General features: G+C 38.0%; 1 protein-coding gene across 1 annotated transcript; it reads left to right on the forward strand.

Moving 5' to 3' along the window:
* The first annotated feature begins 9624 nt into the window (after window positions 1–9624).
* LOC139742725 (uncharacterized) lies at window positions 9625–10359 on the forward strand. The gene has a single exon (XM_071653249.1). It carries the CDS (start codon window positions 9625–9627, stop codon window positions 10357–10359), a length of 735 nt encoding a protein of 244 aa, XP_071509350.1.
* The last annotated feature ends 756 nt before the right edge of the window (window positions 10360–11115 follow it).

Consider the following 11115-nt stretch of genomic DNA (forward strand, 5'->3'; position numbering starts at 1 on the left):
AAAAGTTAGGTCGCGTGGCAACGGTCACAAGAGTTGATTCATGTTTTATGTCCAGTTACTCACAAGGGAGTTGCCTCGCTCAAGCGAGCGACCTTAGACAGCAAAAGTACAGATTTTGGTTGGTATTTAGTCAACAAATCGTACCTCGTTCGCTTTGCCGATAAAGATGCCTCGGCGAGCCGTAGTTGAGGAGTTTTACAGGAACAAAGAGAAACAAAGGACACTCTACGTACAGTGAGGGGCACGTTTGTTTCGCTGCTTTGACGGCTTGTTCACATTTATATTTAATGTAGAAGTTATAATTTTGATGCATCGTACTGTATAAAGATGATTGATTTGTGTTATCGTTGTATATTGCAGCGGGTTTGTACGACGTATTCCGAAAAGCGGGAATTCGTAACACAACAGAGGTTCCTGTGTCGGATTCAGGTATGAGTAACACTGTAGATGTTTTGTATTACGAAAACTATAAATTAGAGTAAATCAAATAAGTTGTTTACGCAATTGAAGGGTGGGAGATGTGATTCTTCCTTTGCATCATTTTGACGAGTCATGCATGGGTTTTTGGATTGGTTTAAATAGTACAATGTATATCATCAATTACAGATTGGGTAATTCGCACGACGGAAGAACGATGCATTGTGCATGATTGTTGTTCAGATTTTTAAAAAGAATAGTTGATTTAGGTGATTTATGGTTACTAAGGTGACAAGAAACCAAGGGGGGGGGGAATTCGGCAATAGTTAAACGGTAGCATCGCCGTCGATGGTTGATTTGATCGTATGATCACCCCCTGTATATATATGCTGTATTACAGTGCTTGTGTGTAGTATAGATATTAATCCGCTTGCAAATCATACTCGTATAGGATTTGGGATCGCCAGTTGAGAAGCGTACATTGAGTTAGGTGGTTATCGGTATATGAGATACATGTGTAAATAGCCTGTGTCGTATAAAAGATTCATTTGCATAGTCGTGCGCTTTAAATAGTTTATGCAACAATGATAGATGATATGGGATATTGACGTAACAGTTAAAGAATTATGGTATTGATTTAATTGCTTTTTGACGCATGTTTAGACAAAAGAAATTAGTTGAAAGATTACATCGATATGTTAATCATGAAAACAGTTTGTTGCATCGTGATGAGCAGACACATGCAAAGGGTTATAATTGCAGATTTTGTTTGGTTTACGTATTTCTGACAATAGAGGAAACGAGAGAATTTTATTTAGGACAAAAGCTAATCCACATTTAAATTTTGGTCATTTACTTTTAAGTTTTCAAAGTGAAGAAATGTGTTTATAGTTTGATTTATATCGTTGTTGTTGTCGTATTAGTATTGTGTATAATAACAGTGCTAGTAGCTACACTGCGTGGTTCAGTATATGTGTTGATAATCGCTTTTGTTATTTTCGTTTCTCTGCTTTGCAGGGTTTTTTGTTTTGTTTTGGTTTCTTGAGTCATTCAGAAACATTAAAGGCCCAAGTTCCTTTAACCGAAGTGTTCCGACATCCTCATTGGTGTGAACCCCGTGGACCTCAACATTCCATATACCCCGAGAAGTCGACCCACTTCACGACAATTACAACCCCAGCATTTTATGGCCGACATAAAAAATGGTCAGTTCATAATGGTCTTAAATTTGATAAGATTGAGATTGTGCACCTCACAGGTAGTTCTATAGGCAGTGTGGTAGTATAGATAGCATTTAATTAGAAGTAACACTGATATAGACTGTTGGCTCTACCAGGAACTTTGGTGTGAGACTGGATAGGCATTTGACAATGTCAGCTCATGTGAATCAAATTTGCAAAACGGCCTCATTTGCCTTTCACAAGACTGATTTTGATCCGTCCATTCCTTTCTACAAAGTCAACCGAGAGACTTGTACGTGCTCACATGATGTCTCGTCTTTATCTTTAATGTTATTTTAAATTGTCTATACCGAACACTGGAATCTAAAAGTTGCACAGAGTACAAAACTCTGCGACTGGTTGGTTACTCGTGTTTTACTTAATGAGCATGTAAGTCTAATTTTAAGACAGCTGCATCGGATGCCAGTAAAGCAACAAATTGACTTCAAAATAATAATTATGGTATTTATGTGTGTGCAAGAACTAGGTCCTACTTATCTACGGCAATCAATAACAAAGTATCGTCCGGTAAAGAGATCTTCGCTCTCAGTTCAAAATAATTTCTTTTGTACACCCTTACGATATCACCAAATTTGTATCATGTTTATGGTGCAAAATCCTTCCATCTGGCAGCTATGGAACAAATTACCCACGTATCTCAAGGAGGCCAATACGGTAAATAATTTTAAGAGTCTTTTTAAAACACTTCTGTTAAACTTGTCAATGGACCAGGCTTTTCGCTGTGTGTTGCAGTTTTGTCACTCTTCATCTCGTGAAATCTCCTCTTCTCTCTCCCTCCTTTTTTTTTTTCTCTCTCTCTCTCTCATGTTCATTTCCGCGCTATACAAATACATGTATTACAGTCCGACCTTTCCTGTCCGCACATATCGGGACCAGTGCTCATCCGGATAAGGGATTCGGCCGGATATAGGAAACTCAATGTTAAATACACGCAGCTCCCTACCAAAGGTAGCCACATAATACACATGTATCAATTTTGCGTGAACAAGTCACGTTCTCGTCAGCTGGTCTGTGCTTAGAATTCTCTGATATTTTGTTCGATGAACAATCGCCTGTACCGTGCTCTGAGTTAATGAAAAGATTTTTTGTCCATATTCTTGCGGCGATTTGGGATACAATTAATGTCTGATTGCATGTTATTTAGATGAAAATTTGATGTGACGGAAAAGTTTTCTGTCCATATTCATGTGGTAATGGGGGGGGGGAGGGTAGTGAATGTCTGAATGGATGTTAACTAGAAGAAAATCTGATGTGAATAAAAAGTTTTCTGTCCACATTCATATGGTAATTGGGGATAGTGGTTGTCTGAATGCTTGTTATTTTGAAGAAAATTTGAATTGAATGTGTTTTCCTTATGTTGGGAATAACATGTAATTCATGTTAGTTTGAGCAGAAATTTTGTCTGAGATCAAAATCCCCCTCTTTCCCGAAATTATTTGACGCGAGATCGCGTCCGGATAATAGAGAGATTCGGATAAAGGGAGGCCAGATAGGAGAGGTCGGACTGTACTCGGGAATTTGGGCATTTTCACTAACTTGACCTTCGACCCTCTGCCCTTTGACCCCATGGTCCACAGTATCTGTAATAGTCATTAACTGGTTATATCTAATTGTCAAGCCAATATTTTGAGCCATTTTAAAGATATATTTGGGGAAATATTGGGACATTTCAACAGATTCAGTTGACCTGACCCATTGGTCCAAATCTTTCCCTATAGGACCATTGTGCAGCAATACATGTATTTATAGTTTAATCAAGTGTATGCATTGAGTAATCTGCAAGGACGGTGCTTTGGCTCCGTCGGTAGTGCGTCTGCCTCCAGATCCAAAGGAACTGGATTCGATTCCTGAGTCTAACGGAGCAATTATGTGTGTAATCATTCCGTCCCTTCTAGCAAGAGGTAAAACACTCAGTTCTGAGTGTGAGAGTCACAACTCATATATGCATATAAAAGTTCCGTTTCATTTTTCATCACATTATCAAATAGCAGGGTGCATAATTATAAACCCACTGAAGTTTTCCCGCCTCACACCCAACTGGACCCCAGTGCAGCTCTGTAGTGCAGCTGAATATGGGCTATCTAGCCATCTTCTCAGATGGAAATGAAACAAACAAACGAATAAACAGAAATTTATGAAGAAATTGTGTAATTTCAGCATTAAATAGTAGAATATTATCATTTTCATCTGACCTGTTCTGTAGGGGCTTATGAAGCAAACACAAACACATGCATACTGGCATATTGTAACCAGAAAGAAAAGACTTCCTTCTCATTCTTCCTTTCAGTCAAGTTTTTACTTTTCTGTGAGGCAATCATCGGAAAGTGCTCATAAAAAGTAACATGTGCAGTTTTTTTTCACTTTGTCTCCCTCTACATATTAAATTTGTTAAGATCGCATCTGCTGATCTGTAAATTAACAAACATGTCTGAAAAAAGGAACCAGTGCGACTCGAACCTGTCATCTATAACTGCTTTCCGGGCAGCGACACTACCACCAGGCTGTCCCTGGTTGCCGGTCGTGACACGATGAACATGGAACAAATACCCAAGCTCCGAAATTCCAACATTGTTATGTTAAGTAGTCCAAGGCGGACAAGGCATATTAAATGAAAGAAAGAAAGAAAGATCATATTTCTTTCGGAAAGCAGTAGATGACAGGTTCGAGTCCCACTGGTTTCTGTTTTTCCGACATGTTTGTTAATTTACAGATCAGCAGTTGCGATCTTAACAAATTTATTATGTAGAGGGAGACAAAGTGAAGAAACCTGCACCTGAACCTTCACCCCTCTGAATAATATCTTTCTTTCTTTCATTTAAAAAGTAACATGTTGGCCAACATGCGAACTTCTATTCCGCTATATACAAAAAAAAAAAAAAATCGGCTATTTCTCTGCTGTGGCGCGTTGCATTTGATTGAGGTAGAGTCTTTATAAAAGTGTAACAGTGTATTTCTCAAACAAATCAATGATTGAGCAATATTTCTGCGAAGGATTATTCTTCAAAGCATTTCATTAAAGCTGAAAGTGTTATATGGCATATTAATAGGGAGATATCCTTCATTTCTTTTTTTAAATGTTATCAGTAATGTTGTAATAATAAATCCACAATTTTCCTAGATTATGAAATGGCATAAAGCTCCTCATAAGTATATGTGCTTTACAAAGTTATTCATTTGTGATCTAGTTCTTACAACTTTATGTGTGAATACACGTTGTATCATTCCAAAGCATATGTATTTGTTTGTTTGAAAATAAATGCAGAAATAAAATTGAATCCAATCAAGTTAACATTCTTTTGATATCTTTTTTATTCTATTCTTCTTTATTATTCTATGTTTTGTTGTTGGTTTTGTTTTGGGGGTTTTTGTAAGTTTTGTTTTTGCTCTTATGGCAATTCTTATTTTTATATATCTTTGACTATTGGATCAGAAACATTGAAATGTCAATGCCATTATTTCTTCAATTAAATGAGAAAGTTATTCGTAAGTATCGCCTTGTTGAAAAATAGTTTTGATATCATATGCTTTTGCCCTAAAATCTTTCATGTATAGATTTTTTTTTGTTTTTATTTGGTGGCCCGACATTTACTAGTGTGCCGGGGCCCCGTTTTATCAAGAGATGAAATCGATTGTAAATTTCCTTACCGCACAGGCTGCCATAAACTTATGATTGAAATCAACTATATAATCAATTATAACTCTTCGTAAAACAGGGTCCGGGATGTATATATATATATATATATATATATATATATATATATCTCCATTCTGTTTCTTTGTAAATACTCCGTATAAAGGAAAACTGAACCAGGCGAGTTTGTCAGAACGTAATGCCCCTCATGCATTAGTCCATCCTTCGTCGATGTTAATGACTGAAAGTTAAAATACAAAACGTACTAGTATAGCCTATTGTAACACGTAGGTAATATATATATATATATATATATATATATATATATAGGCCTATATATATATAAATATATATATATATATATATATATATTCGTATACACATTCCTATATTGTACATACACATATTGTAGACCTTATGCGTTCGTGTGTGTGTGTGTGTGTGTGTGTGTGTGAATGACTGTTTTTAATACAATGATTGGGTAAAAGTGAACCTTTTTGTCATCCTTTGTCTTTGACCACATACAATATATAAAACTGATTATTTAACTCAAGCCAGCAGTCTGATTGGGTGGAAGTAAGTCTCTTTATGTTATATGTCTGATTGTAGGGAGACTTTAGAGAATATACCGATGTGATGAGCTCAGGTCATCTCCTCTAAATATTTCCTTTAGGACTATATACTAGGCCTATCTCATAACTTCATACAAGTTACTGTGCTGGCGATCGACTCAGCACATTTTTGCTGTAATTTTGTTTCGAAAATTCATTCTTGGAAATATCCCAAATCACATAATAGGAATAAGAATATAGGCCTAATTGTGATTCAATTCAGACGAGGAAGACGACGAGAAAGCTTACGATGAAACCAAATTACATCTCAACACAGCACACAATCTTTGCTCTTTGTTACGATTTGATAAGTGTCATTAACTAAAGAAATCAGAAAATCTCGCTGATAAAATTAATGTCCCATGAACAGCTCAGTGTACACAAGGCGAAATTTCATAATGCGGTGTGATTTTCGGATGTAGACAGTATTAGGTGTGGGAAAACCCGCTTCTATAAATACAAGTGTATCAGGGGTCAGAATGAAAAGGTCATGAAAAATGCAAACATTCCACTGAAACAAGTGAAAGCGGCTTGAATCAACGGAACATGTTCTGAGTGCTACGTAATACATCTCTTTGTCCTTAGTGAAACTATCTCTTAATATTTGAATAGGGTCTTAACAGTAAGACCACAGTCAATCTAATTTATGGTCGTACCCTCCTACAGGCTAAACAGACAATAGGTTGTGATCTCATGCCTAAAATATACTTTGGAGCCCAATATACATCAGCAATATTGAACCCGGAAGTACAGTATATTTGGTAAGCATACGAAACTATATCCACACTCGTGTGTTCCTCTATGTTGTGCCTGACACGTAGTTGTACGAATAATGAATGATCACTAGATATAATTATTCCTTGTTTATTCCTCTAACTTACTACAAGAGAACGGTATCAGTTCTCTTTTATAGAACTTCTGGAATTTGATCAGTGTGTCTGCATGTTACAAAGTTACTCAAAGAGTGTTTGCTCTATTGTGGAGCTCATTGGTCCATTGTAATAGTAATGATAATTCTGTTAGACATGTTCATTTGCCTCAAATGTATTTCGACGCATTTTAGTCCCTCTAAAGTTGTTGACATGAGAACAAAGTTTCGGGAACAAAAACAAATAGTAATCAGCAAAGCTGGCAATGAATAGTCAGGATAGCCACAGTAAGATAACGTATACACTTTACGCTTGCAGCTGGCAAAATGTTGATCGAGTTACAACATCTCAGGATGTTTACATCCGTCAAATTTTATGACGATGTCCATTCCATCTTCTTTGTTCTCTTTCTTTTTGGGACACGCGTTACTGTCCTCCTTGTATCAAGGATGTTATTATTTTATTCCTCAATGTATTAATTGTGGAGAATTAATGACCTAAAAACGAAAAATCCAGAATTGGCCTTCACTCAAGAAAGAGGAGCAATGAGGGACGTTTGAAGAAGGAGCCGAACAGCTAGATGTTCTGCCACTATATTCTTTTTCTTGTTTTTGTATTGTTCTTTTTTTCGGGATGGGGGAGTGTCACCAAAATCAGGATAAGTATTCTAATCAACAATGCAAGGATGGTACCCAGGACGTGAGCATTCCTATTCAGTTGTCACAAAACGAAACTTTGGTTAATATTGCTGGTATAAAGAAAGACATCAGCGAAATCATGGTAGTCAAAACTTTCCCATAGTTTGGAATATAATCCACCACAACACTGACTGCCATCGATCAAAAAAGGAATGAATGATTCTTCTTTTTTATTCCTTTACTATACTTTTTTAACAGAACTTCCTTGCAACATTATCAACAGATATTCCTTTTACATTCCTAAAAAATACTCCTATCGGTTATGTTTGTCCATGAAGTTTCCGTAACATAATTTAATGCCAGAAAGAAATATATTCTTTGTGCCTAACTCTGCTCTTAACGTAATATGAGATAAATGAATAAAGTTTTCACATAACTTCCAAGACAAATGAAACCAATATCTTCACGCACATCAAAACTGTCTCTCAAGAATGTAGATATGAATTCAAGAACATCCTGTTACATTACTCACATGCAACCAGCCACATTAATAATTGTGTTTCTAAATACTATAGTTTCTCACATTTCGCTTAGATTTTCATTGATATTTTCTTTTCACATAATTTCTGTTTATATATGATATCGCTTGAGGATATTCTCCCGATACTAAAGGTCACGATTAGAAGAGTCATTTATCCATTATCTGCTCGAATCACCCCATCGTATTTTAGTGAATGCATCGCAATGGAACTCTTTATTTTACTAGTACTCCTTTAGGAGTCTTAACAAGTAAAATCTGATTATATTCTTTATAGCAACTAGCAAAATCCTATAACAGGCTCAACAGACAACTACGAACCACCATAAATCAGTTTTACTGAGCATACTTAGTAAAACATGGTACACATTACTAATCAACACACATCTCTTAAATTGTGCCTCTCTTTGTTCGGTTTTAAAATGCCAATTCTAACGTCATGCTTCGTATGAACTTCCCCATTTCTAATATTTGGTAAATGCTAATTACATATTTCTGCCGATACTTGTCTGTGTGTTTACCGCTATGTGTTTCTTTTGCTACTCAGACAGACAGATACCATGGCAACGTTTCATCAAATCAGCAGCCTGAATCTGGAGTGTCCTATCTGTCTGACACTGTTCAACGAACCTAAATCACTGACATGTTCACACACTTTCTGCAAAGGATGCCTGGAACGAGTCTACCAAACTCAGCTAAGCCAACAAAGAATAACATGCCCTGTATGCAGGAAAGGAACTCTCGTACCCAGTGGAGATGTGAGTAAGTTACAAACAAACGTACCACTGAGTTCTCTCGTTGACGAAGTGAAAACCAAGAATCCAACATGTACAGTTTGTCAGACGGACGAAAAGCCGCCCGCTGTGTCCTACTGCCAGGACTGTGCGAAAAATATGTGTAAATCATGTGAGAGAGTCCACTTTGCCTGGCTACCGTTCTCCAACCACGAAGTGGTGCCCGTGAGCGAGGTGCTCTCGGGAAAAGTTCCGCTTAGGAGGCGACGGAAATATAACAAACATCCCAGTGTTGATGAAGACTGTTTCTGTACCCATTGTCGGGAGAATATTTGCAGTACGGGTGAGATGATAGAGCACATGCAAGCAGGCCATCAGCTTGAAAAGGCAGCTGTCCATGAGGATAATGTAAAGAAAAATATCAAGGAGTTACAAGAATGGGCAAAATTAAAGAAAACAACCATTGAAAATCATATCGATTTCATAGAGACACAACGCAATGAAATAACAACTATGCTGAGAAAGCTCAATGATGACATCGACAAGACGTACGAGGAATACATACAACTATTAACAGACAGAAGAGAGGCGCTGAAATGTCAAGTGCAACGATTGTCTGAAAAATTCGAGAAGGAATTACAAACTATGAAGGAAGAGAGTCGCCAAAAAGTCAGTCACATGAACGCTATGGAAGAGCTGGTAACTAACGGTATGAAGGTGCCGCTAGAGAAAGACGCCTTGTTTGCACACGACACGCTGTGCGAGAACTTGAAGAGCCTTCTGGGACGAGATGATCCTGACGACCAATCACCGAGAAGTGTGACAGAACGGGCTAAGAAGATTTCATTCCGTAGATACGTGAAGGTCAATGAACTTTTTCTCGGAGAGTTGGAAGGTTTCACGTGGACTGTCAAAGCAGACGTAGAGCTCCCTCGCAAAATCAGCATGAACTGTATCACTCGTGCACCAGACGGTAAGATGGCGGTGGGATCGGGTCAAGGCGGAATCCATCTCTACTCCCCTGATGGCGAGTTACAGCAGACTGTGCTGAAGGATGTCAGTGTCCGGAGAATAGGATTCCTGTCTGATGGTCGAAGTGTCGTACGTGGTACAAACAACACGATGTCATTATGCACTCCACAGTGGGAGAAGTTCGACGTCACGTTCGAGACGATGAGTGTTGATGAAGGAGGGTATGGTGGTCTCACTCTGGATAAAGATGATAATATCTACGTGGGTTATAGGAAGCTCAAGAAGATCCAGGTATTTACCCCACAGGGTGGAAAGGCAGTAAGGGAAGTAATGTGGCATGGATATAATATCATACCTGAGCAAATATTCTCCTTTCAGTCCACGGGGAAGCTGATAATGAGAGATGCATCAGGTGTCGTGTGCCTTGATGGTGAGGGGAAGAAGGAGAATGTATTGAAGAAGGAGGGTATGTCTTCCTGGCCGGCTGTTTGTCGAGATGATTCGGTCATTGTAGCCTGGGTGAAGGATGAGGAGGGTCTCGTCAGTATCGATCGATACACGAGAGATTTGGAGCACATGGACACTATCGTCACTGAGTTCAAAATACAAAAACCAGCGAACAGACATTGGTACTATCTACAACAGTTTGAGAGTGGTGAGATAGCTTTCTGCACTCCAGATAGACTCTACATATTTGATGTGATATAACGTAGATTGTGATAGGCCTAGATTTTGTCATGCAGTAGCATGTATGTTCAACTAGAATGTCGCTCTGGCGACTGGTATGCCTCCGCCATATAGCACGGTTATCTCATTAGGTCTATAATTTATTTCATCTTGCCAATGTTAAACGACAGTTTCACATGATTGGCCAAAAAAAAATGAAATGACATGTTTGAAAGTTTGGCACAACCACAAATGTGTTGAGTGTTTACATTCCTTGAACCAGCTTTCATTTGGATGGTTAACTTACTACAGCCAAGAGCAAGTACGAGTCGAATGGCATGATGTATGCTGACGACACAAAAGTTTACATTTGGTAGAGAGTTAATAATATCATAAGGGTAATCAGTCTGACGAAATTGCAATCCCAGGCTTGTATGGCAGACATAAAAATTTGGTCAGTTCATAATGATCTTTTATGATAAGACTGAGGTTCTTTACAAGTAATTCTAGGTAGTGTGGTAGGATTGATAGCATCTCATTTGGTAACAATCTGATACAGACTGTTGACTCTACTAGGAACCTTGATGTGAGACTGGATAGGCATTAGACAATGTCAACTCATGTGAATCAAATTTGCAAAACGGCCTCATTTGCCTTGCACAAGACTGAATTTGATTCCCCCATTCCTTTCTAAAAAGTCAACAGAGAGACTTGTACATGTCACATAATATCTCGTCTTGATATTTGTAATGGTATGTTGTATGGTATACCATGGACCTACAACAAAAGTCCATGGGT

This window comes from Diadema antillarum, unplaced genomic scaffold (assembly GCF_040938485.1).
Source record: "Diadema antillarum isolate AM-2024a unplaced genomic scaffold, OU_Dant_1.0 seq00001017_RagTag, whole genome shotgun sequence".
Lineage (NCBI taxonomy): Eukaryota > Metazoa > Echinodermata > Echinoidea > Diadematoida > Diadematidae > Diadema > Diadema antillarum.